General features: G+C 41.1%; 2 protein-coding genes across 4 annotated transcripts in view; both read right to left on the bottom strand.

Moving 5' to 3' along the window:
* DYNC1H1 (dynein cytoplasmic 1 heavy chain 1) overlaps window positions 1–20,923 on the bottom strand; it is a 38,713-nt gene extending 17,790 nt beyond the window's left edge. The window contains exons 1-39 of the mRNA XM_015865420.1: window positions 20,470–20,923; window positions 18,635–18,722; window positions 17,921–18,094; window positions 17,431–17,686; window positions 16,584–16,770; window positions 16,108–16,379; window positions 15,770–15,997; window positions 14,373–15,449; window positions 13,909–14,088; window positions 13,227–13,376; window positions 12,785–12,931; window positions 12,515–12,655; window positions 12,197–12,373; window positions 11,978–12,088; window positions 11,775–11,894; window positions 11,305–11,544; window positions 10,867–11,022; window positions 10,389–10,502; window positions 9,682–9,792; window positions 9,392–9,601; window positions 8,878–9,024; window positions 8,542–8,708; window positions 7,711–7,884; window positions 6,812–6,977; window positions 6,546–6,734; window positions 6,267–6,461; window positions 5,312–5,594; window positions 4,955–5,055; window positions 4,448–4,607; window positions 4,082–4,325; window positions 3,717–3,900; window positions 3,044–3,256; window positions 2,639–2,877; window positions 2,358–2,514; window positions 1,744–1,971; window positions 1,314–1,544; window positions 1,043–1,183; window positions 541–774; window positions 19–225 (exon numbers count right to left, since the gene is read on the bottom strand). Coding sequence (XP_015720906.1) covers window positions 19–225; window positions 541–774; window positions 1,043–1,183; window positions 1,314–1,544; window positions 1,744–1,971; window positions 2,358–2,514; window positions 2,639–2,877; window positions 3,044–3,256; window positions 3,717–3,900; window positions 4,082–4,325; window positions 4,448–4,607; window positions 4,955–5,055; window positions 5,312–5,594; window positions 6,267–6,461; window positions 6,546–6,734; window positions 6,812–6,977; window positions 7,711–7,884; window positions 8,542–8,708; window positions 8,878–9,024; window positions 9,392–9,601; window positions 9,682–9,792; window positions 10,389–10,502; window positions 10,867–11,022; window positions 11,305–11,544; window positions 11,775–11,894; window positions 11,978–12,088; window positions 12,197–12,373; window positions 12,515–12,655; window positions 12,785–12,931; window positions 13,227–13,376; window positions 13,909–14,088; window positions 14,373–15,449; window positions 15,770–15,997; window positions 16,108–16,379; window positions 16,584–16,770; window positions 17,431–17,686; window positions 17,921–18,094; window positions 18,635–18,722; window positions 20,470–20,908 — 8,238 coding nt within the window. The 5' untranslated portion in view covers window positions 20,909–20,923. The remainder of the gene's footprint in view (window positions 1–18; window positions 226–540; window positions 775–1,042; window positions 1,184–1,313; window positions 1,545–1,743; window positions 1,972–2,357; window positions 2,515–2,638; window positions 2,878–3,043; window positions 3,257–3,716; window positions 3,901–4,081; window positions 4,326–4,447; window positions 4,608–4,954; window positions 5,056–5,311; window positions 5,595–6,266; window positions 6,462–6,545; window positions 6,735–6,811; window positions 6,978–7,710; window positions 7,885–8,541; window positions 8,709–8,877; window positions 9,025–9,391; window positions 9,602–9,681; window positions 9,793–10,388; window positions 10,503–10,866; window positions 11,023–11,304; window positions 11,545–11,774; window positions 11,895–11,977; window positions 12,089–12,196; window positions 12,374–12,514; window positions 12,656–12,784; window positions 12,932–13,226; window positions 13,377–13,908; window positions 14,089–14,372; window positions 15,450–15,769; window positions 15,998–16,107; window positions 16,380–16,583; window positions 16,771–17,430; window positions 17,687–17,920; window positions 18,095–18,634; window positions 18,723–20,469) is intronic.
* Window positions 20,924–23,636: 2,713 nt separating this feature from the next.
* The window catches only part of PPP2R5C (protein phosphatase 2 regulatory subunit B'gamma), a 61,756-nt gene continuing 58,591 nt past the window's right edge, over window positions 23,637–26,801 (bottom strand). For all 3 annotated transcript variants that reach the window (XM_015865421.2, XM_015865423.1, XM_015865422.1), the window contains one exon: window positions 23,637–26,610. In XM_015865421.2, coding sequence (XP_015720907.1) covers window positions 26,479–26,610 — 132 coding nt within the window. In that variant the 3' untranslated portion in view covers window positions 23,637–26,478. The remainder of the gene's footprint in view (window positions 26,611–26,801) is intronic.

Here is a 26,801-nt window from a genome sequence, read left to right as displayed (position 1 = left end):
CTACAAAGGAAAACAAACCTGTCTAATGAAGGATATGACTCTCTGTGTGCCGTACTTATCCATATCTGGCAAGTTGATTTCATCGCAGAACAGCACCAGCCACTTTCCTAACTGCACAGGAGCCAGCACCACTCCATTAGGTGTACGCCTGTACTCACAGTAGTGATCAAAAGTTTTCAAGAGCAGTTCTGGAGTAGTAGCACTAGAAAAGTTGAGTCCAACCACCTTAAAAATAGTGAAGAGAAAATAAGTTAGATCACACTACAGCTTGAAAGGGTGTCCTGGAAAACAGGGATCCTACAGCTTAGCCTTCAACAGTAGAAAAACATATACCATCTACTGCTCAAGTTACTGACTATAGTAAACTGTATGCTTGACATGTGACTAATTAAGAAGGAAGGACTACTGAGTTCAAACTAGGAAACTGCTTCAGTACTACAGCAAGGCTAATTTCATCTTTAAGGAAATCAGCAACTTCTTGCTACTCTCTCACATACACACACACACACACACTTTTAGACTACACACACTCTTGCATACCTCCATATCAGGCAGGGCTCTGAGAGCACTGAAGAGGGTCATGGTCTTTCCAGAACCTGGCGGGCCACAGAGTACCAGGGGTTTGTGTTCTGCCAGCCAGGTATACAGCAATGCTTCATGGCGAACTGTATCTAGAGTTGGTACTACAACATCAGGAGCTGCCACTTTGTGCGTCTCAACTTCAATCTGAGGAACCTTGGTTTGCCATGGCACCCACTCACCCGTAATAGACACCTAAAACCACAAAAACACCATGAGAACTTAGAACAGGAACGTAGTTCAATTTTATTTACAATATACACATGTTTATGAACCACAGAATAGCTTGTGGCCCAGAATTTGATGTGATTATGGGAACATGCAGCTTAGACCACTGCTCTCTGGAAAGCCAGAAACTGTAAAACTTAAGATAACCTAGTGTTTTTATTCCCCAACTTCTCCAAAATCTAAATCAAGCTTCCAAGACTATAAGGCAGCAATGCTTGCACAAGAGAAGTTTTACCTCATAGTCAATTATGGGAATGTTGGGTGCAGTTGGCAGTGGAACAGCAGTAATCCTCCTAATGTATTCTCCAAGCTCTGCTCTCATTTTCAGACGGCTGTCTCCAGAGAGAGACCAGAGTATGGCATAGACCAAGTACCTCTGTAGGAAGCAGCAAAAGAAGCTATTGTTCATACAGCAACAGAGCAGAACTTCGTGTACAATAAATGAAGTCTAGCTACTATTCCAACACATCATATACAGAACATACTTAGCAGTATACTATCTTTACCTGGATATAACGCTCCAGTTGATCTATCTGCATTGGAAAGTCTGGGTGATTGGCATTGTACTGGGCTACGTTGCGGCAAGCTTGATGCAACATGGAGAACAGAGAACCAAGACAGCGCAAACGGGTGAGATCCATAATATGCTCCAACTTGAATGCGTGTTCGAGTGCTTTGGTTACAAGGCCATTGGATGTGAAATATGGTTGCATTATAGTTGCAGCATCTCTCTGTATCTGTTGAGGGGAGAGAGAGAAATACTGCTCAAAACATTTGCTTCTCATTTGATTAGCAGGAAGTAATTTTTTTTATAAATTTGCAATGCTTCTTATTTTAACATTCTATTAATAAAAAAGGAAAAGGATTTAACAAGAAAGTCAGCTTTTCTATGAGATGCTGACAGAAATTTTAAGTAGACCGTACTACTCACGATACCTGCAACATTGGGGATGCTGCTTCTTCTCCTTCATCCTCTTTGCCCTTCCGCCTTCGCTGAGCTTCCTCCTCACCTTCATCCAGAGGAATACTTTTTAGTCTTGCCAGGAAGTTATTGAATATCATGTCTGTACTGAGGACGTCCTCGCTGAACCAGACCATACCACATCTTGATACAGTAGCCAAAGTGGCATATTTCAGATCTTGTACCTCAAACATGATACGCACCTGAAGAACACAAGTTTAAAACATATTTTGAAGTTAAAAACAAACAAACTCCACCCAAAACCCTAAAAAATTACCAGCCCCATTGCCAGACCTTGTTTTAAAAGCCAGCTTGCACTTAGCCTCTGAAGAACCGGCAGCACTGAACTGCTATAGGCAGAATTCATCACTGTTGCCTGTTACCCTAAACTTTAACAGAATGCAGTGAATTGGTCTCACAGGGTCAGAAAAAGCCTAACACAATATGCTGGATTCCACCAAAGTTCCTAACTCCTGCTAACTACCCTGCTTATGGTAAGAAATGGGAATGGCAACAGCACAACTCAACAAAAAAGCAACAAGTTTGCATGAAATCAAGTCATGAAGTCACACTAAAAAAGTAGCATTACATTTGGTGGAAGGCTGAGACGTTCTCCATTTGGCAGAGTCAGCAGTCTGTTGTCATCCAAAACAGAGTTCAAGGATTCAATCCATTCAGGGTCTACGTCTCCATCGAAGATAATCCACTGACGTTTCTGTAATTCACCTCTCACATTGTCTATGATCCTGTAATTGAAGGAAACATTCATTGTAGTTTTACAGATGGCAGTGAACAAAGACAAAATAAAGCCAAGAATATGCAGGGCACACGTCCACTCCCCACTTTTCCTTTGTGCTACTACAGACTCACTTTCTCAGGACATGTGTAAACAAGCCATCTGTCCATTCTCTGGTATTTGGATCCAAAGTACCGTAGAGGTGATCTTTGCTGATTGCTTTTGGATCAATAATATGAGCAACACCTTCCACACCCTCCAGTCGTTCAAGAGCTTTTAGCAGTACTCTCCAAGCCATGCTCTTTCCACTTCCAGAGGGACCCACCATCATCAATCCGTGATTTATCTGAGTTATCTGGTACAACTGAAGAACCTGTGACAAAAAAAATTGACGTGTGAATGAAGTCTCAACTTCAGCAGTCCTCTGAACCTTCTATTTCTTGCTAAATTAAGGTGAGAAAATTCATAATTAAAAAGAATATTAAGTCTTATGTATGCATTAATTCCAACTGTACACTGTTTTCAATGTTATGTTTTACCTTTTCAACCCACATGCCACCAACTTCTTCTCCATCACCATAGGTAAGGTACATTTCCTGACACACTTTCTTAAGCTCCTCTCGCAGGGCTGTCATCTCCCCACGGTGATACTGCACTCCAGGGAATACATCAGAAAGGAGACTGAACAGCAATGGAATGTCTTCTGCAACCAGTTTTGGTACCATGGTTTCACATACACTTTGGATCAGGATCTGCAGAGAGAATCATGTTTTAGTTAAGGCTTTTTTGCTAAGTTCACTTTGCTGAGGGTGTTCAACAAGGAGCATTTCCCTACAAAGATCAATGGTAAGTCACCAAACTACCATGGTCTTGGTATGAGCAACCATTAATGGAGGACTCTGCCTTCAAACTATAAAATGAATTCCTGTTGATTTTTAGTTTATACAGCTGTAGTTGCTTACCTTCCTCATCATACTTTCGGAAATAACTAAAGAACTGAGCAGCAATGAGAACTATGACTGCATTACTCACACAAAAACAAACCTTTTGCTATTATTCGTGGACTTCTAAGTTCAACACTTCTTTCACTTAGTGCTTCTAAGCGGTCAGTTATCACCTCCTCTGAGTAACATAACTTTGCTTCCATGGCATAATACTAATCATCAAATGCTGCAGGGTGTTTGCTCTGCTTGGTGTTGACAAACACAGTACCTCTTGTTCTGGTAAGTTCTCAGCAATTTCTCCTTCATCAACAACTTCACCACGCTCTTCTTTCTCCCGCTTTATCTTCTGAATCCTCTCCCTCTTCACATTACCTGCACTGACCAGCACACTCTTCAGTGCTCTCAAGCCAAAATCATAGTGACTCTGGGAGGACAGCTGTTCATCACAAAGCCTAAGAATCAGGAGACATAAAACATGACTCTCAACAGTGACCAACACATCATACAAGAAAATACATGCCATTGTTTGATTGGAATAATTGCTATGCAGTGTACTTGGTTAGTCTCAAAGAATGTTACAAATTAGAACAATAAGCTGTATATGTAGCTACAGGAACCAAACTTGACACTCACTTGAAGAACGGTACTATCTTATTGGCAAGCACTTCAGCTGTACGGAAACCTTGGGAGTACAGCATGACCTGGGCAATCAGCTGACGGTCTGGTTTTGTCATTGCCAAGCTACGGAACAACTTCTTCAGATTGTCAGGTAGATTCGATCTGCCTGCATAGCCAGGATTCATGGTGATGAAGATAGCCATGTCAGGGCTCACTTTGACTTGTTTGTTCAGCAGCTCACAAGTAATAGGTGTTGCAGCTGAAAAGAGACGGAAAGTGGTTTCATTCATGGACTGTTGGGAGAAATGTAACTGAGCAACAAAACAGCACAAGGACACTGAAGATGTTACACAATACTACCGGAAGGGAACAGTGACATACTCTTATCATAGTTGGGGTTGGAATGCTCTCGCAAAGCTTCCTGGATGCACTGAACTTGCTGTGAAACAGCAGACAGCATGCGCTCCTCCAGTCGGTTGAACTCATCAAAACAGCCCCAGGCACCCACTTGGCAAAGACCCACAAAGATACGTCCCATTGCCTGCACAGAGACAAGAAAATTCACTGAAGTAGCGTGATCCTTCTTGCCTACACATAGGCAACAGGAATGGATCACAGTACTTTAGATAGGGCTTCCAAAGCAAGGAGGAACTGCATTTGTACACAAGTCATACTCCTTCTAAGAGTTGTAAAAAAAAATTCTATTGACTTTTAGATATTTGCTGCCTTTTTGTTACTACAGTACTATGGTGTATTCCCAAAACAGTGGAAGTGTATCCACTGCAAGATGCTTTGCTTGCTGATATCACTAATGTTTGGCACTCTTCTAGTACTTTATCACAAGAGTTACAGAATTACAAAGCATTTCAGAAGAGCAAATGGACTTACCTGGAAGTCAAATGTCTCATCACAGTTGAAAACCAACACGAAGCGGCCAAGCTGATGTCCAAGAGCCTTCACAGATTCTGTTTTACCAGTACCAGCAGGACCTAATTTTGAAGCAAGAGAAACATGCTTTAGTGTTTATGGTCTCAGGTACCTTTGTCTAACCACATAATCTGCCAGCAAGCCTATTCCAATGGGCCTCAGTAAGGAACCTAAAATTGCTACACCTTCTCCCAAAAGACTGTTTAGCTCTTCAACATCTTAGTTAAAAACATTCTGAAACCTTAGACTACAGCTGCACATCTCAGAGAGTTAAAGTTCATATTCTTATGTTTTTATTGTTCTTCACTACCAACATACCAAATGGTGATCCTCCAAGCCTTGCCTCCAGGGCTTGTGTCATTGTCAGGTAACAGCGGTCAGTAAGAGGAGTCTGTACTAGCTTATCCTGTACCCCAAGGTACTCAAAACCATAGTTGAATTTGGCATTTGCCATCTGAATGGAGAGCTGCTGTAACACATCTGTCTGTTTTGGGTCAAAGTAGAACCGCATCTGGCTGAGCCACTCGAAGGACTTGGAGTTGTCGACCTTGCTTCTCAACAGTGATCTCGTAACATCCCTTTGGTGCACCAACTCAGTGATCTGGAAAATGCAAGTAACCCCTCAGATGGCAGCAGTACATCGCTAGTAAAGCCAGGAATTCTACAACTTTTCAGATTGCATTGCAGTACAGTGAACTGCCATCATTCAGAAATCATGACCTACCAACAATACCTGTGTTAAAAAGAGCTGATATGAAGACAGAACTAACAATGTTGACTGCTCTTGCTAAGGACTTTCCTATCTTTCAGCAAAGCAGCCTGGTCCTCCATTAGTCTGTTAATCCATTACAATGCTGAACAAGGTATTTTCCTTCCCAGAAACTATGAAGACAATGCTCCTAAAAAGGTGAGATATCACCTTTAAAAATCCAAAGGAACAACTCAGAGTGCTTTTACTCTATGCTCCCAACCCGCAATCTCTATTTAGATACAAAAGTATATAGTAATAGTAGCTTAATAAGATATTTTACTTTGGAATAAAGAAAACAGTAACATTTACATCCAGAATAGGCAGCCTAGTCCATAATAGGCCATCATGTAGCAAAATCACAAGAGTTTAAAACCACAGCCACCTACAGAACCAGGGCTTGTTGCTTAAATTGCAATAATCGTTCAGAGGAAAAAAAAAAAGTGTTAGACTGATCTTTCTCATTAAATAGTTATACAGCCTCTCTTCCTAACACACACAAGAGGAAAGGAGGTTTTCACTTACCAAGTGCTCCAGTTTCCTTCTGCGAAGAGGTGGCTGCTCCATCAGTACAGAGTCTGCCAGGACATTGAGTGTGACCTCAACGTTAGCTAGCACTGACTGGAGAGGACTGCTGTCCCCACCTCCACTCATACCATTGAGGGCTGACTCAACATTTTCAGACCATGCAATCTGGGCTGACAGGACAACAAGCTGAGCCTGTGTAACAGAAAATCCACATCAGACAGTTTTCTTCACTGCAGTAACTAAACTGCAACATGCTCAGATGTCCCATATTGATACCTGGAATTTGTCAATCCAAGAGATGTAGACTGCTGGATCAATCGAAGTTGCTTTTCCAAAGATTTCTACTTCAGTAACAGATTCTGCGAGCAATTTGGCAAGGGTCACCCTCATTTCTTTCTCAACCAGAGTGAGCCACTCATTAATCTTGGGATGTTCTGTGATGGAGACTGGGGTTTTGAACAGCACCTGAAAGAGTCAACTTAAATTCAATCTACATTCACATATTTACGAAATTTAATTAAAGAGAAACAACGCAGATCTACCTCCTCTCCTTCGCGTGAGGATATGCCCAGAACCACAGAATTATCTTCATTGAGAATGATGCTAGAAACGCCAGCAAACATCTTCTTGAAGTGTTTCTGAAGTTTAGCAACATTCTTGCTGTTTCCAATGATTTCGAGCAAGTCTTCATCACCAACAAAGTAAAACCTAATAATTATTTAAAAACAGATCAGTATCAAAACTCCAACTATCACTTTTATCTACTACAGACATGGACATTTCACAGGCAGATGCTGTATGGGAGTAACTGACACTCAGTTCTCCAGTACTGTAAGAGGGCAAGAACCATAAGTTCACCAGAAGAGTTCAGTTCTAAAACCTAGCTTCAGTTCATGTAATACCATCCATATAAAAGTGCATACGTGCTTCATACTGTGGAGCATTTTATTTACTTATCCATCGCTGAAATATCCACAGCAGTGCTTGGAAATTAATTCTCTTACACAGGCAGAACTTTCACTTTCGTATGTTCTCATGCTAAGTCACTCATATTCTCTCATGTTAAGCAACAGACTAGTTGATGACACGCAATAAGTCAGAACCAGCATCTTAAATACCGTATCATGACAGTTAAGATACTGTTCTTTGGTTCTCCAAATCAAGCAATTCAGAAAAGAATCTGTAAGTTTATAGAAATCAGCTGCAATTACTCTAATTTCTGAACCCCTAAAACCAGCCACAAACCATCAAGTACAAGAAATCTCAGTTCTGCTTCCTGAGAGGAAGCTTTAACTGGATTCAGTATTTTGAGGTCAGAAATTTACAGGTATAACTCCTTATTTATACGCAGTACATGAAGACTAGCAGAGGCTTTACACAACAGCACACTATTCCTGTACAGAAACAGCAAGTTACTTTTCTTCCACAGTCAACTTCTTACCGAGGGAAAGAGGACCTCTCCCTTTCCAGGTATTCACCCAGCGCCTTTTGGATCTTCCCAAGCAAGTCTGCCAGTCTCTCCAGTGATCTTTGCACACCTTGTATGTTGAGAACATCCATCACCAGTGGAGATTTGGACACCTTTTTCATGAGTGCCAGAAATTCAGTGCTGATGCTGCAAGTAAAATAACAATACTTCAGTGTAAATTCACTAACTGCAGGGCACCAGATCTCTAAAGTTATTTCCCTAATTGTTGCAGCTACCCTGTGGAACACAAGGCTAAATTACAGTAACAGTTCTTCATTTATTTCACAATACCACCACCAAAAATATACAGCTTCTTCACAAAGTTAACTCCATCAACTCCACTGCTAAAGGCCTAATTTTCTTCCCTTCCCACAAAGATGCATCGAAGAGATTCTTTGATTTCATAGGAAGTGTGTGGAACAAATACAGACAAATCAAAGTGGAGGAAGAAAACAGCACTTTAGGGTGACACCAAAGGCAGCGGCAACAGTTGTAAGCTTGCTTTCTAACAGCCACAGTGCCAGAAAAATTCTGGAGTTAACTGACTGGAACTCAGAAAAAATCACCTAAATTCAGATCAACCATTAAAACTGCCTGTTACCTTTTCTATTACAAGCTTTCTTCTGTCATGGTTGTCAATAGACAGTTTTTGCTTTATTTTTTTGCTTAATGAACTTAAGTTTGCATAAGGGTTGTAATCCAACCAGACCAGGTATTCTGGCTTAGGAAAATGCTACACTGAGGTTATGAAATGGTAGACCTGTTCAGATAGGCAAGGAAAGAAGAAAGAAACTAAAAAGTTACCTCTGGAACCGCTGTGTCTCCACTGGCAGTAAGTGCTTGATGTCTGCACTACCAGTGAAGATACCCTCCAAGTAGACCCATCGCCTCTGGACATCTATCCAGACATCAAAGAGTGCCATGATCCGATTCAGTTTATCTTCCCAGCTGAGGGCATCCTCCTCAAACACCTGAAGTATAAATGGTGCATTAGCACTCATTTTTATTATTCCAGGACCAGTAACTGTTAGTAAAAAGTCACTTAAGAGTAATAAAGTACACACATACAATTGTCAACTGAAACATAAGACAGGAAGTCAGAACTAAATGAAGATTCTTCAGTTTTTCTCTCCCATTTACCTTGTAGTATGGTGACAGCTTCATAGCGGATACACTGTTAATGTGCTCTTTTACTTTGTTGAAAAGGTCATCCCATCCTCGAATCAATCGACATTTGTTCTGATAATTGACCAAATCCAGTTCATAGGTGTTCCATACTTCTCTTATCTGAAGGGAAAGACAGGTGAGATATGACATTGACTACTTCTGCTTTCACATAATTACAAAGTAGAAGTGTATCACAATCAGGTTTACTCAAGGATTCTGAGTTTATGCTCAAGTTGTTATTAAAGACAGAGAATAGAACACTGCTAACATTTTTAGCAGTCATTACTGAGGACTACTCTTGCAAAATGAGTCAAGTTTCACCACCAGAATCTTCACAGCTTTAAGCTGTTCCCAAAAAGCGGTGTTTCATGGAGTCTGACCACTTCTATCAACAGCTTAGATTGACAAGTTTAATACCTAACTGTCAGCTACCTGACAGAAAAGCTGATTTGATATCATGTACATACATAGGAGAGTTGATACTAGCCTGTTTCAAGAACTCCTCCAAAGCCATTTCTCCCTGAGCTACAAGCAGTACATCTTTGACGATTGCTTCATTCCTCTGTAAATCAACATCCCAGATCTGCCCCAAGGTCAGTTCTGAGACAACCCAGTTAACATGAAGCCTCTTCATCAGCTGTTTCCAGTGACGATCTTTGAGTGCCTCTGATTTCAGTTCAATAACTAACATGTTTATCTACGGAAGACAAGAAAGCAAGTTACACCTTGGAACACGAACTACAAAGTTCATGCATTTTAGAAATGAGTGCCATTTACCTTCATGTAGCCTTTCAGAAGTCTCTGAACATACTCATAGGAAGCATACTGTCGCAAGCGGGCCGGGAAATTCTTCAGTTGGTTGAGCAGAACATCTAGGTTTTGTCGAAGCTGTCAGTAACAAAATAAATATTGATCTGTGCATATAACTGCACTCATAAAAGTAAACAGCTTATTTCAGAGAGGTGTCTGTGAAAATACAAAGTGTAAACTACTGCACAGCTTTTTCAGTGTTGTAGTTATTTGTGTAAGACAAGGTTGCTGTGTTGCTAAGAATACAGTTTTATTTGTCCAATTAAGAATTAAGAAACTGTATTGTCATAGGCAGTGTATTTGGCTTAGTGTTCCCATTTCTACCTCCTGAGCACTTAAAACAAAACTGACGCTGTTCATCCAGCTATAAGATGAAGTTCTCTTACTGAGGTCCAACAGCCTACTTAAAACCAGCATAGCGCAAACATATATATATTTTCTGTATAAAGTCCAGTCTCATTAATGGAATCACACTGGATAATTATGTAACTTGTGGCAAATGCTGCGATTTCAAGCTTAGCATTTAAAGAAACATGCTCATGAGATGCATGCAAAGGTACATAAGCAGTGCAAATAGTCTGAAATGTGACAAATGGGCAGTTCTATCTCAAGAAGTCCAATTCTTAATTCACATATGCTTCCAGTAGTTATACTGTGTATGTGTAGCGTAATACCTTGCGAGGCTGCACTGAAACCCAGGGCTGCTCTTTCATCTGATCAATCTGCTCCCAGACCTTTGAGAGCTCAGACCAAACGCCTTTGAGATCTTGCAGCTCTTCTAGGGCTACCTAAAGTAAAAAAAACCAAACATCAGCAATTAGTTTCCATTTCCTCACAGTAAATACTATGGGGGAATTAGAAAGAATCTTTGAACATGACAAAAACAATCAGATAGCCTGATAATTCAACAAGATCGCAATAGCTAAAGGGACTCAGAACAGATTCTTGTGTTTTTTTGTCACCTAATAGCTTCACAAGAGTAAGGCAGTCACAGAAGAAATCACAGACAATCTTTTAGGCAAGAACCGATTGACCATGGAGACCTACATCTTGACACAGTTACTTAACAGATTACAAGTCACCTTCCAAAAGGAAGAGAGAAATAGAACTGAACTATTTTGCCATGAGGCTGACAAAAAGCATAGGTTATACCTGCACACGTTCTTCACTGCCACTGAGCAATCCTGTATCTGTTAGTTCTAGAGCCTCCTTGGCCTTTGCGCACTTCTCACGATCATCTTTCAGCCTCCCAAATTTTCCTTCATAAATGGTAAGAGCTTGAAGAGCTTCTTCTGGACGCAAGTTGCCCTAAAGTTTGGAAAGACCACTATCCCTCAACCACAAGCGTTCACCAGTCAGTTTCGAACGTTAACTTAAAAGCAAGGCCTGAATACAAACATGATCTCCAGATTTTAAGGGTAAATTTACCTCTACCACCCCAGTAAACAAGTAAGTTAATGAACAAATAAAAGGAATTCTCACAAGAGTCTTTTACCACATTATGCCCATTTCAAAAAAAAAAGCATTAAAATAGTAACTGCAAAAATAACTACCTCATTTGATGAATGAACATTAATTATCATTGCTTACTGTTACAGGCTTTGTTTTCTCCCAGTCTGCTAGCAAGTCAGTTGTTCTGCTCTCTACTGCCCTATCCTCTTGAACTATCTTCATCTGCAGGTTTGCTACTTGTTGTTGAATGGCAGAATCCTTCCGACGCATGATGTCATTAAAGGCACCCCATTCTCCCTCAATGTTGTCAATATACAGCCAAGAGGATGGAAACTGGAACCTCTGTTTCTCGAGCAGCCGCTGACCATTGCGATATAGCTGTAGGAGACAGTGATTCTAAGTTAAGTATCAGCTTTTCAACTAATAGTGCAAGACTAAATACTCAACATGTGTTAACAAGCACTTGCTACAGACTCCTCAGAATATAAGTTCCAGTTTATTCTCAAGAAGACTTGAATGCTATGAAGCTAAGCTCTAATGTCATTACTTCACTTAAGAGTGAAGTCCGACATTCTCCAAAGCAAGAAACACTGAGCAAGGCAACATACCTCCACTTGCTTTTCGAACTGTTTGATTTTACGTTTCAGGGACTGCACATATGTTATGAATGTCACTGCATCCGATGTGCTGGCCGTATCCACTGAATGCTGCTCCAGTTCTTGACGGGACTGCATGGGGCAATAAGTCAGCATTTCAGAGAACTAGAACAAGTTTATCTGAAAATGAAAAACTAAAGATAGATGAGTCTTACCTTGGAAATTTGTGAATGAAACTCTGTCATATTCTGACCGAGCATTTGGCCAAATTTGCTGAGCACTTCCTTGTGCCAGGAGTCATACTTCAAGTTCACCTTTGATTGTACCTACAGTTGAACAAGGTTACACAATAGTTATTAGTCTTGTTATTTTCTCTTATGCACCCCATCTGAATTTTAATGCATTTGTCACAATCAATAACTGCCAATTCTTACCTTTCCATAGTCTATCACAACAGGTCCAAATTCCTTTCTAGTTTCTGCATTGTCAAATGTTCCTCTGGCCTTTCTTATCTGAACTAAAAGGGCTTGCCACTTATTTAGGTCTTCTCCAAGGCGGTTGTATATGTTTTCAGCCTGCATATCCCACAGGCACTGGTACTGCAGCCAAACCTAATAAAGAAATTTCACAACATTTCTAACTTTTCTGGTACATTCTAAAAGATGTTCCCTTCAACCCTGAAAATCCTTAATTAAAATGAGTAAAGTCCACATTCATTTTAAGTGAAGCATCATGTACTGTCAGCTTCATACCTTGACGTACTGCTCCACCTCAGTCACGATTCCCTCGACAGCACAGTATGCCTCCTCCAGAGCTGCAAGGCCATCAGGCATCCGTGTTAAACCATTACGATAGAACTTCTCTTCCTCAGACAGTTCATAATGCACTCCAACCTGAGAATGACATGGGATATACATGAAATTTTACTGTACTTGAATTCAGTGCTTCAATAACACGCTAATGCTGAATGCAAATAAGTACAAAGCAAAAAGAATTGCTCAGACTTAGATATTGACACTCACCTGGTATCTCTGACTTTGAATTCTTGGTAGTGACAGGATTACTGTCTGCCATGAGAACAGTTCTTGATAAAGTTTGTACCTGCACTCTTCAATCGGTGGATTCAAGTATATCACCTGGTTGGTTATTCTTAGTTCGTGTACGATGTTCTGCAGAAACAGTGAACATAGTCAGTACTGGAAGATGCTACTACAACCCACACTGACACGAATTTGGGACTTCATGAAGCAGCATTTGCTCTTGGAAAGCAACTAACACTTATACGAGTGAAGCTTAGTATTTCTTCAAAACCATATGCAGAAAAAATGCTTATCTGCCATAAAAGCCTGAGCTAAAAATCACTGCGTTGAATGACCAGCAATGAAAGAAAAAAAACCCAACCAAATACTGCCCCCACATACATAAACAAAGAAACAGCCACAAAACAAAGTACCAGCCACTTACTTTGATCTTGGGTTCTCCACCAGGCTTATGGCTCACTTGTGGAGCATCTGTATCCATATCAACTTCTGCTTTGTCGTCTGCTTGCCCCAGAAGAACTTGGGTCCAGGCTCTCAGCCCGGCTTGCAGGCGAACACCCAGGATTCTTTCAATCTACAGAAAGGAAGCCATGTTGGAAAAAAGGTGCATAGGACTGCATAAAGAGACTCACTGTCAGCATATCCTGACACCAGATACACTGTGATGTCTCAAAGAACCAAGTGCTCCTTTACCAAGCAACTACATATAAGAGGTGTAAGAGTTCTGGTAGGCTTTTTGGTGAACACCAACTCAAGGGCTCTGTTGTTGTCAAGGACTTCAGCGGAATTAAGCAATTTTAACTGCTTTCGAGTTGGCCTAGTGTCCAACAATCTGAGACATAACAAGCAGTTTTAAACACTGCTAAGGTAGACAGTCTTCACTACCAGCATATCAAATCCTCCCCATCCCTTTTTGACCTTACTCTTAAGCACGTTCTACAGAGTCAAGCTGAATCAAACTTGTTTCTTCAAGGAAACTCCTCTGGAGTTCATTAATCTCAAAAGATAACAGCTGAAAACAAACAAGTCTTCCATCTTCTGCACAAGTATTTTGCACCCGATTACAATGTTTTCTCCAAATACGCACTACTTGATCTGAAGCCTACCTCCATATCCAGCTTATTGACCCAGATTGGCAAGTTTGAATATGAATGAAGATTTAAGTCATCCACAGCTTTCTGGACCCTGTTCAAGATTTCAGAGAAAGTCTTGTGATCATACATGCATGTTTCCAGTGATCTCACTTCCAGGTCTATTTTCTCTTCAATAATGAGCAGATCATCCACCTAACAAAAAGATTTAAGTAAAGAAGAACGTTATTTTGAGAGATTAGAGACACAACAATATCTATGCAGAAATGGTTCGTCAGTTTATTTTATTTGAATGCACTAAGTAAATAAATTTCAGTTCTACTGAAATATCCATTTAGCTGGCCAATTTGCATTAACTGACCACTTAATTGAAGAGCTACTGAAGCAACACTGCACAGCTATCAAAGTCCACTTCTGTTTAATGACTCATTAGTGAAGCACTGAAGTTCAGAATTTGAAAGATAAATGGTGTAACAAACCTTTTCCTGGAAACTGAAGACAGTCTCAGCCAAACGCTGCACATATGGATCAAGTTTGTATGACTCCCACACAAGTGCAATTCCTTCTGCAATCAAAGCCTGCACCTCCTTTTTCAAGCCAGCAACCAGAAGTGAGATAGTATTACGCTCTTCCACTTTCTCACATGTTCGTTCATATGTACGGACACTTTCAATCAGTGAAATGGCAAATGGATAGAGCTGGTTTGCCTGGTGAGCTTTGTTGACAATTGCTAGAGGAACACGGAAACCCAGCCACTTCAGGTTTCGCACTTCTTTTGAAAGTGTAATTATTTCTGGAAGGAAGTTGACTTTCAGTTTTAGGACATTTCCACTTCGACCTCTAACACGAGTACTTTCAATGGTGAAGATACGACCGGACACGCCAAGATTGCGTTGCTGAACTTTTCTTGCCCAGTCATCAAAGATCTCTTGAGTGTTGAGCTTCATGCGAAAACTATCTCCATCTTGCTTTAATTTCTGACCTTCTACATGGTTCTCCCAGCCTTTGCCAAGGACATCTTCAACACGCTTCATGTAAGCAGTGAGCTGTCGGTCAATCTGTTTTGCCCAGATTATAGACCCAGACACTGGAGGCAGGTCACGAACGTGACTCATCTTACAAGCTTGACTTTGTGGGTATTGTACCTTAAATTTGTCATGAAGAGACTCGATGTCATCTTTCACACGCTGAATCAATTGTGTTTGATATTCACGAATGGCACCTCGAATGTGAGGCCTGACAAACAAGGCATTAAACCGAGAGAAGATCCTGAACATTTCATTGGCATTCTTTGCTGTACCAAGCTGGTCTCTCAGACGAGCAGTTATTCTTGTTTCAACCCTATCAATTCTTTCATCGTATCTTTTCATTGCTGCCTCCCAAGCTTCTGTACCTTCTTTGGAAACGTCTAACCCATCCACTTCCTTGACATTCTCATAAGCGAGATTGACTTCTTCAATGGCATTAGCATCTGCAGCATCAAAAAGTACTTCTGCTACTTTCATATCTTGAGGTTCAGGCACATCTCCTTGATTTTGTTGGGCAACAGCAGTTACCTGCATTAAAAACCAGTTAATGAATCAGATGCCTCAAATTTTAACTAGAAATAGCTAAACCCAGCCCATTCTAACAAGCACTGCAAAAAACTTACACGTAAGTACCCAAACCCTTAGCAGTTTTAGTAATATTTCTGATTTAACCTCAATGAAGAACAGAACAAACTAACTACCTTAAAAACTTCCACCACTATGTAAGTGGAAGTCACCTAGTTTAATATAACAGCCCCATTCCCCTGCATCACTACATAAGCAAGAAACACTACTTCTAAGCAAGAAAGCACATAGCTGTTCTGCCTGGTAACAATTAAGAGTCTTACCTGAGGTCGCAAGACTCTCACAATAACTGCCCTCAGCTGCTCATGCTGACGCCTGAATTTCCTCATTTGATCAAGGCGAGACTGGAGTTTCCTATGAGCAGGACTGATACGCCACACCATCTTCAGGTTCTCTTCCCTTTTTCTTTTCACAATATCTCTTAGCAGAACTTGTAGCTTCTCATATTCATCATCCCAGGTTTGGAAAACTTCAAAGCATGCAATCATTACCTGAAGAAAGTTTCAGGATATAAACTTTAGCTACCAAATGAAGTACCTCTTAATATTCACCACTCAATACAAAAACACAGTCTCTACCATTGCAAAACTCATGAGCATACCTTTTCAAACTCTTCATAGGCAACATGCATCAGTTTTCTGGTTCCCAACACTTTAAGCAGCTGAGAGCTCAGATCTCTTGAAATAGCCTCCACTAAACGCAATGCCCTTTGGATTGGATACTTTGTGTTTCTGATTTTTCTCAAATGGGTAAATATTGCAACAAGGGCCTGCCTTATTTTGTCCAGCTCAGTAGCAGACAGCAAGTCATTCAGTGGAAAGTCTTTCATCAGTGGATTATAGTCATTCACAGTTTCCAGAGCCTGTTTTAGACCTAAAAGCAAATGAAGATGTTTTGACTTAGAACTTTCCATTTAATTTATCTGCACAATACAATAGCTTTAACAAGACCAACACTCCTCTACACATCACTGTCCCTTGTACCACAACACTGACGTTTCAGAAAAGGTTAAGTACCAGAGGACATCTGAAGAAGATGATGATGATGGTGAAGAGATTTATGGAGCGGACATTTTACCTGTGTCTGTATCAAAGCTGACAGTAGCGTGAAAACGTTTGCCATGCTTCAGAATATCCAGCGTTAAAAGAACTTCTGGACTTTCACGTTTTTCCTGAATACGATACAAAGCACGCTCCAAGTTTAACCAGAAGCTGATCTCCTGCAATGCAGTGCCTGATGCGGGATCTCGATCTAGTTTGGTCACCTTAAAAACAAAAGAAAAAAAAGCAGGGAGTGAGGAAGGGAGAAAACCATTTAACTTACATGGTTTGGCTCCAAAACCTTGTTCTGTAACTGAATATAACTGAGACATATAACATCTACCAGGATTTAATGTTTACTGATCCCATGGAGAAAAAAAGAAAAGTAGATGCTAATTCTGAGTGCAAGCAGAACAGCAGAGTCCTTTTGCATAATAACAAGCAGGAGTACAATAGATTATGAGACAGAAATGGAGCAACTGTTCTGAAGTGGCTGTGGATGCACCTGGAGAAATATCAGAACAAAACAAACTCCTGTCTCTCTCAACCTGCTGTATAGATTTGAGGAACAGTTACAGACTGCACTGGGAAATTGCTAGCTATGTGTAAATGTTTTATCCTGTAGAGATAACAGTCACATTCTCAACTGTCTGCAGAAGAATTTAGACTAATCTCAATACTTAGACATGGTTCAGTCTAGTCGAGAATTAGACCAGAGTCTTTGATGCCTCAGAAAAGCAGAAAAGTCTCAGATCCCCAGAGTATCCTGCATGTACTACACAACCAGTGCTACATAACCAGTTCCACTGTGTAGATACACAGTGGGATTTTTCTCACTACTAGAGAGCAGTTCTTCTCACACAGTCTGGCACCAGCCTTCTTACCTTTTGTATCTCCCTAATCCAGCGATTAACTCCAGACTGCAGTTGATTGAGGAACAGCGGATCCTCAGCCTTCTCACCAAAATCTGTAACCTTTGGTTTTTCTCCACGTTCGTAACATTGCTTGGCAACATTAGTGATGGTTGCATGAATTGGCAGACTAATCTCTGGAATTTCAATATTCTGCTGCAGATGCAAGAGGCCCATTTCAAGTTCTGCAATCTTCTTCTCAACTGAAGGAGCCATCTTATCGCCATCCCTGAAAGAGCAGAGAGTGCCCTGCTTTGGCACAGAGTGAAAACTAAAACCATCCTGGTCATCCTCCCATCCCCATCCGCTTGGGTCAGCAGTAGCTTCATAAACAACTACACACTTAAACACTTTCACTTTCAACTTGCCTTGGTCACTGTCTTTTCTGTTTTTCATTGAACACTTGCTTTTATCCATGAGTAGAAACGTGCAGTGAATTATTGAATATTGAATACTGAATTACCTGTCTGCTTTGCCAGACTCTCTGATGTAGGACTTGAAAAAGGGAGCAACGGCACTGCTAATGAAAGAGTGTAGTGTTTCATACGGTGAGTCTTCACTGAGAGTGAGCACTCTCAGCTGGAGCGACACTGGTTTGTCTGCATCAATCACTGGTGTGCGCTTAATGAATGCCAGGCTGCGGAACAGAGAGAAGAGTTTTGAAACTTGGGAGACAGACCAGCTTTAACTTGACCGCAAGTTCAGTTCACAGGACATAAATGCTAACCTCCATCTCATACTTTACAATCCCACTTCTGGGGCCTGAAAACAATTCTTCTAATAAATACATCTTTATTCTGAAGTATTCCGCTGTCACTAAACACCCATAGTACAAGAACACTGGAGGCACTCATATTAAGGAGCTTCACATAGGAAAGCGACACATAATGGCCAAACAAAAACAGAAGAACACTGAACCCCAATTGCAAAGGTGTGATGTATTTATATGTATGCATGCTTATTAAATAAACCAATTTCCTTTATGAATTTAACCTCAAAACTAGAAATGTTTTCAAGTCCATCCCTTTTAGCCTTGTGATGCTTTTGTTTTATCAGAGCCTAACCTGAATATGCCCCACCTGAGTAAGCACACTGCATGAAGCACTGATTATCTGCCTGCTTGTGTAGGTTTCGCTTTAATAAGGCAAAAACGTCAAGACGTATTTTACTAACCCACCTGTTTGATTTTATTCCATAATGTATGTCATTGCTGATAGTGTAGGAAATGAACTCTTTTTCCTCTTCTCCTTCATCTCCCACATCCTCTGCAAAAAATACGCTATGTAAAATACATTTTATTTTTAAAACCCCTGCTGCCCCCCCCACCCAAAATCTCTGCTCCCAAATAAAAACTGCAAACAAAAAAACCCAAAAAGAACCAACAAAAAACCCCACCCAAACCTTCTAAGCAATGGGCATAACAACAAGCACATTATCACCCACGTTCTGCTTATGAAGCTGAATGAGATTTTCTGCAGTACAGGAAATGCACTATTTTTTTTGCAGGGATATGCTCCAGGATTGCTACACTAAGAACACTAAACCATTATCATCATCATAGTATCACAGTCTCGTGCGGGTTGGAAGGGACCTTAGAGATCATCGAGTCCAGCCCCCCGGGATTTGAGCCTCCTGTGTAGCAGAGCGGCACTTCTACCACTTGCACCACAGGGGGGATAATACTTTTAATATAATACTATACTATAATAATACTATAAGGAGATACTTTTCTCCTTATACGCTGCTTTGTATTTTCAGGCTTTTTCTTTGAAAGCAATGTAGAAATTAAGCCAGAACAAAAAGCACAAGGAAAACCAACACATCACAGCCCCCAGGGGTGGCCAGGCGGTAGTGCAGCCCTTCTTATCAGATGATGTAATTCCTGGGGATGCGCGGAGCTGTGCTGCAATGCAGAGGTTTCAGTGCAGGTTACTTACTCCCCGATGGGGACACACCCTGCAGTGCAGATGCCTATGATATGCATCTGCTTATGTCTAACCTCTTTACCCCTCAATTTCATCTGGCCCTGCATACAAGCCCTGCATACTGTCCGGCTGCAACCAGGAGCCTGGCCAGACAGCAACGTCACATCAGACACCACAGGAACCCATGTGTAAGCTGCTGGCGGGCTGCACACCAATTGATACGGCATAATTCTATTACTTAGAAACAAAGCCTCTGTTCAGACGTATTTGTAAGCAACACCTTCTTTTACACGACCTATTCCGTGCCCAAATCTCAGCACAAACATTGCTTTTAACAGCGCCATCTCTGTACGCTGTTAGACTGGATGCAAGGCGGGCTGTGCCCCCAGACAGCCGCTATTAACTGCAAGCACACAGCGCGGCTCAGCGCAGTATGTCCTGGCGCTCCCCCCTCGCATTGCGGCTGGACAACGGAGCAGAGACAGGAATGAGGCGTGAACTGCGAGCTCCGGTGGGCGGGCACAGCCACAGACAGACAGCAGGCACTGAATGGCAAACATCCGTGTGATAAAGGAGCCTACTCCTATTTTTTCAGCCTCCATCACGCTAGATCCTATGACCAGAAGGGCCTGTTTAGGGACGCGGCCGTTGACTACCGTAATATTAATTCACTTCTCCAACGAACGGAGCACATAAACCACGGGTACGCCCATCTGTCAGCCGGGCTGCATCCGACGGCGCTTATTAAACAAAGACACCGCGCCCGGACTGAGGAACCAGGGGCTGTCCCAACTAAGCACCCGCAGCCCGTGTTGGCCGCCCCGCCGTTCCGAGCGGGTCAGGCCCCGCGGCGGGCAGAGGGGCAGGGCCCGCTGACGCAGCACTCGGCAGCACCTCTGGAGCCTGCAGGGACAAACAAAGCGCAGCGGACTCCGGCCGTGCCGAGGAGGCCGGACCCGGCGGAAGCGGCCACCGCCCGGCCCTTCCCGGCCCTTCAGCCCCGCGCCCGCCGCGCCCCGTCCATCCCTCGCTCTCCGCCGCCATTTTGCGACGCCGTGATGGCGGCGGGCGCGGGCCGTCGCCTCACCTTTGAGGGTGGAGCGCTCCACCAGCACCGTGTGGACCTGCGGGTCGGAGAGGAACTTGCGCATATGTTCCACGGCGCCCTTCTCCTCCAGGGCCGCCTCCAGCACCGCGGTGGCCTCGCCGCCATCCTCCAGCAGCAGCGGCACCAGCTTGCGCAGGTGCTTCTGCAGCACCGACACGTCGGCCACGTTCTGCACGGCCGAGCCCGACACCTCCATGCCGCCCTCCTCGCCGCCGCCGGGGCCGCCGCCCGCGCCGCTGCCGGAGTCAGACATGCCGAGGCAGGAGGCACCGCCAGGCTCCGCCCGCTCCGGCACCGCCCGCCGCCTTATAAGCGACGCCCCGGCACCGCGGGGGAGACTGGGACGGGCGGGGCGCTCCGCCCCGGGGCTGGGCCGGGCCTTGGAGGTTGGAGCCGGGCCCAGAGGGGTCTGCGGCATGGAAAGGTTCAGGAGCCAGCGCTGGGGACCGCCCGGCACGGTTGTGCATTGAGTTTTATTCGACTGCTTTTTGCTTTCTCCTGAGAGGAAAGAGCCAAGGTGGAAATCCCACCCTCGTTGTCCGCATCGCTGATGACACTCTGATCCAGCTTTTCACCTTGTCCGCTGTATATATCCAGCCTAATAAATCACGGAATGGCTTCAGGGGGAAGGGACCTTCCACATCATGCAGTTCTGCCTCTTGCTGCAGGCCTTGAAACACAGCCAGGGATGGGGCAGCTACAGCTTTCGGGCAGTCTGTGCCAAGGCCTCACCCCTCAGTGTGAAGAATTTCTTCCTGCCACCTCATCTAAATCTACCTTCCAGTTTAAACCTGTTATCCTCTGTCTTGACATCTCTCTACCCCCTTTCTAAGCACCTTTCACATAGTAGAAGCCTTCTATTTAATAGGTCATTAACTGTGTTCTTGAAGTGTTCAGTACAACATCCCCCTACTTTCCACCTAAAGGCCAGCTTGTTCATACACATCTTTTTCTTCTACATGCAGGCCATGCTTTAAGGATTTACAATGAGTATGGAAAAAAAGAGCTGTGTCAGGCTGAATTACACTGAAGACCCATACATAGGTGCTGCCTTGCTGCTTAGTCACTGTCATGTCCACATAGTAAACATCAGTTCAGGCCAAGGATCCAAAAAACACAGGTTAAATGAACACCTTGGCTCAAGCGTAACCCGACATCTCAAAGATGAAAAGCTAGCCTTCATCTGCCTCCAGCAGATACCAGTCATTTTAGAAACACAACACAAAGAAAGCCTCAGAATTCCAAAGGTTTACAGAAGCTTCCCAAAGGCACAAAGGAAAAAAATTTAGAAGGATTTTATTTATCACCATTTAATACATTTTTGAAGGTCAGCTGCCTGAGGTACAGAAAATCAAATATCCCCCCCCCCCTTGGGTCTGATGCTAACGTTTTCCTTCAGTGATTCCCCCACTCTTTCAACTCTGTATCTTCTCATATTTGCTATATACTTTTAAGCTTTTTAAAATTAAATACTGTAATACTCTCACTCACCTTCTCATCACTGAGTGAACAGTGAAAAACCATGTAATTCACAGATGTTGTAAATGAAAGGAGAATAAAAGTATTCACTAAATTTAAGTAAAATCCCTACTTTCAGATTAAATGGCAATTGATAAGCAGCATTTGGAGCCTAGTAAATCACTGCACAATAGCTGTTGAAATATAACATCTCAATTAAGTGATGTCTGGAATAGGGAGAGATGGTACTGAACTAAGATCTGATGGTCAAAACTGAAGCAGGGATTGAAAAGGAGAAAAGGAGAAAAAAGGGAGCATGTCACCACAGGTAGAACTTATTTATCAACCCATGTGACATATTCAAGTGAAACTTGCCATGTTTATCTCAAAAGTTTAAATGAATGGGAAACAACCAACCAACCTTTCAGCTTCATATTTTCTTCCTACTCTCAGCTCTTCTCACCTAGATTCAGCTTGCCTGGATCACAACTTGCTGACATCTGCCAATTCATTTCAACTTCTGAGTGGAGCCATGACAAACCAGCCCATTTCTCTCCTGCAACTTCATCATCATGGAGATCGACTTCGGCAAACAATAGGAGTTGTTCATTTCCCTGCATTTAGCAGTAATTTGGCAGTACTTCAGACCAAAACAAAGCAAAAACAAGAAAATAATCCTCAAAAACAAAAATCAAAACCCGAAAACAAAACCCAAACAAGCACTTGTTTCCCCCATCTGTAATCCCACAGCCAGCGTACTCCATAAAACTATACTCATTAGACCTTCACACTACGGCCAATCCTATTAGTGTGATCTTCTGGACCACAAGAATACCTAATATAACTTGATACCCCTTGTATCAGAACATTAGAAGCTCTCCCCTCTAAACCCTTAGGCTGGATGCTTATGTAGCCTCACATTTGGTCTGTGCAGCCCTCCACTTGTGCAGGAATGAATGCAGTCCCAGGATGAATGGGATTCAGAGAAAGGGAGCTTCAATCATTCTGCTCTTCCATTATGTGAGAAAGGAATGATGTATTATTACCTTCCATAACTTTACAGTAAATTCCCCATTGCGAATTTTTTTTTTTCCATACACAGTATTTAGCTACATCAAAGTTTTACTGTATAAGGTAAAGATAGCATAAGCCAAGTCTCATCATTACAAAGAAGCCTCAATATATGGGGTGATCCCAAACCAATCAACCAAACTGACATACACATACTTTGTTAGGGTCTCCTGTGTGGCTGGCTGGGGATAAAATATATATAATACATAAATCAAAAGCCATCTATTTGTTTCAAAGTCAGAATGTTTCTTCTATTCCTGCCACTCGGCCACTTCTCGACTTAATACAACCCTTATTTTTTTTTTTGGCTACTTCACCTGGAGTCTGTCAACATAAATGTTACAAGGTAAAACACAGAACAGAATATCTTCTTTATCTGTCTCTGGGAGATTTATCAAGTTCTTTCCAGTTCTGATAACTGTTCTTAAAGTTGTTTGCTTTTCTGTACCTAATAATTTTTACTCCCCATTACCAACCACTGTAGCCCTCCCACTTTTGGTGAAACTTACAAAGTCCTTTCATTCTCACAGCTCACTCTTCAAACTGATAGTCTGAGCACCCCTCCTCCGCCCCCTCCCCAAAGGCCCTGTGCTAAATATATTTTCATGATGAGCAAGTAAAATTCACATGTTCTTTATTTGTCCATATAACACACCATTCATTTTTGTTGTTGTTGTTGTTTTAAAATCAGATAAAAGCAAAATTAAACGGCAGGTGTATGAAGTTCTTCAGAAACAATGCCAGAACAAAAAACTGAGTTACAAAATGTTAAAAAATATGTCGGTACATTTGAACTTAACATTCCACTACTGCATAATGTTACAGATATTGTCTAATGAAAAATAATTGTGCCACTTACCTATTTTTGCTGTTTCTAGGAATTTTTTATTCTGTACATAGGACGATTCTGTACAAAATATGAAGTCTACATTTTTATTACTTATTACCATAAAACAAGGTACAATGTATGTACAATATTAAAATGAAGCCATACTGAAGCCACACTAAAAAGACACTTGTAATATTACTTTTGACATTCCTGATGTACAGGTGTAATTTTGGAGAACAGGGAAAGGTGTCAAACACAGAACTTTATGAAGAACAACAGTCACCAAAATTCCACTTCAGTTTTTCTTCCTTTTTGTTGTTGTTTTTAATTTTAAAATGGTTTAGTAAAGGATTATAATTATTGATAACAAACGTGCTAAACAATTAGTGGTGACAGATTTGGGAATATTGCCTAATAAAATGACAAGTGGCCCCAAACTTAAAATAGGAATTTATGCAAAGTCTCTGGAAATAGCATATTTCTGTTTCTTTTTGGTGAATGTTTATCTTCAATAAAGAACAGAAATTAAATCTAGACAGTGAAAAAATGTTCTTATACGTTGAGCATCACACAGTCCATCAAACATTGATATACATTTTTTTTTCTTCCCCTCCTCGGGTAACATAATTCCTTTCAGCAACCTCTTGCACAAACATACTGAACACCCAAAATCAAAGGTAACTGATAATCTACCAGCTAAAGATGGAAGTTCAAACAATGGTATATCAAAATACATAGACACTGCTTTACACAATTAAAAAAGCACCCTTTTTCCCTCAAAAGGAGAAGGCATCTTTAAACTGTTCTAATAGAGTTTATCCTAATGGTAAAGCATATTCTCTTTCAAGTTTTACAGGAAATGTTTCAGACGCAGTGGGCATTCCACTTAAAGGTTGGGTTGGTCTTTCAATTTAGTTCTTGTAAGCCAATATCTACTGCTGACAATTTTCTTCCAATAGACAACGTAACAAATATTGGAAATTGTATGTTAAATGCAACCAACAAACAGCAGGCACAGCATCTGCACAAGGTTACTACGAATGTCTGCTTTGTGCAATATTTTCATGGATGCAGGAGACATTATACTTCCTTAAAAAATAAAAGGAAACTATTTTTAAAGAAGCCACGTTTTTATCTCTTTATGCATCAAGACATTAAACATTAAGTTATATCATGTTACTGCCAGAGACAAAGGAAACTAATCACCCATTTAGAATAGCAGAACACATTTCAAACAGCTTGTAAGCAGGATAAGTAAGTCAAAATACTGGCCACCCTGAGAGAAATCAAATATTGAAGACAAAGAACTATATTTTAAAAAAGATTTTCCTCCCGTGCTTTTCCATCTACAACAAAAAGCTCAATACATGCAAGTAATCTTGTGGAATATATAGCAGCATTTGAAGATCATCAGCAATTCAGATGCGTTTTCAGTTCACTCGTGAGGTGTATTTGCAGCACATGTGCTCTTTACAACAACAAAAATATTTTCACAATAAAATTATGGTCACTATCTCCTCAGCTCTTAGACTCCAAAAAAAAAAAAAAAAAAAAAAGAAAAAAATTAAAATAGAAGCAGAATGGAATTCAATGGTCTGCTCTTTTTCTCCTTTTACTTTATCCTAAGCTTGTGAAGTTTTGTTTCCTGAAAGGCTATGCTCATCTTTCAGATAAAAACTGATGCAGCTGAAATGACACAAAATATCTGCCATGGAATACTGAACTCTTAGAGCCCAAGAAAAATGCTGAGTATTAAAAGCTCAGATAAGGGAGAAAACAGTGAAAGAGCTTTTTATTGACTTGAAAAAAAAGGTAAAATGAAATTTTATATTCAATCTATTCCCAGTCATAGTAAACACTATTTTTTAGGAAAAATTATTCTACCAGTTCATTTCTGGAATACTGGTGCCATATAATATACTGAAGACTGGAAAATATGGCTTTAAATATACATAAAGTATTAGGACATGGAATATATATATATATATACATACTTCCATATCTATATATATATATCTTTATCCTAAATAAAGGAGAAACGAATTCACAGAACCCTTAGAAAGGAATCATGATTGAGGATTGTCATGACAGTTACCAGTTTGTAAGCCATGTTTTATAGTACGAAAGAATAATTACGTACTTTCAAAACTGCTGGTATATTACAAGATAGCAATGTGGAAATACTTATAAAGTTGAGAAATCCTACAAAAGGTTTAATACTCAAATTTGATATAATTTTACTTTTGAAAATGCATATTTATCATTAGTACCAACTACCGGTCATTCATTTATTTAGATGGAATTATAGAATGCTCTTCTCAAATGTGATTATAAAAACTGCATGTCATCAGCTAGTTGGTACTATGATAACACCTCCAGGAAATTGTGTCCACTTGATTATAGTCAACCCAATATTCTGCATATGGAACTGGGTAGTTTACCATTGTTTGAACTACTAATCTTGAGCTGCATACTCTTTTTAAGTTATTGCCTACAGAACTGGGTTGAAGAAAACTTTGACTTTGTGTGTAACCAATAGGTATGGCACAAAAATTAAGTTCTACTGTAGAACTGAGTCCAGAAAAAAAAACAAAAACTGTTCCTCCAAAATAATATTTCACTGTAATAGCTTAATGCCCATCATGTGATATTAATTCATCAGCTCTGCAATGTGATTCCAAGGCTTTCATGGTATAGATATCCTGAGGCAGTTCCGACTTGCGTCGCACAAGAGGACGATCTTTTTTCTGATCTTTCTGTGCCTGAAACCAAAGTTGAACAAAGTTGGCAAAAAATATTAATTACCGAACATTAAAATATTTCTTGCACATCAACGTTTACTTTCTGAGAATTGAAAAATTGTGTGGAAAGAACTTCTTACCACTCCATTTTATGCCACCACCTATCCAGGTTTAAGTCTTGAAACTGTTTTTTTCTTGCTTTTGCCAAGGAA

Source organism: Coturnix japonica, chromosome 5 (assembly GCF_001577835.2).
Source record: "Coturnix japonica isolate 7356 chromosome 5, Coturnix japonica 2.1, whole genome shotgun sequence".
Taxonomy (NCBI): Eukaryota; Metazoa; Chordata; class Aves; order Galliformes; family Phasianidae; genus Coturnix; species Coturnix japonica.
This window is presented reverse-complemented; position numbering and strand designations above follow the sequence as displayed.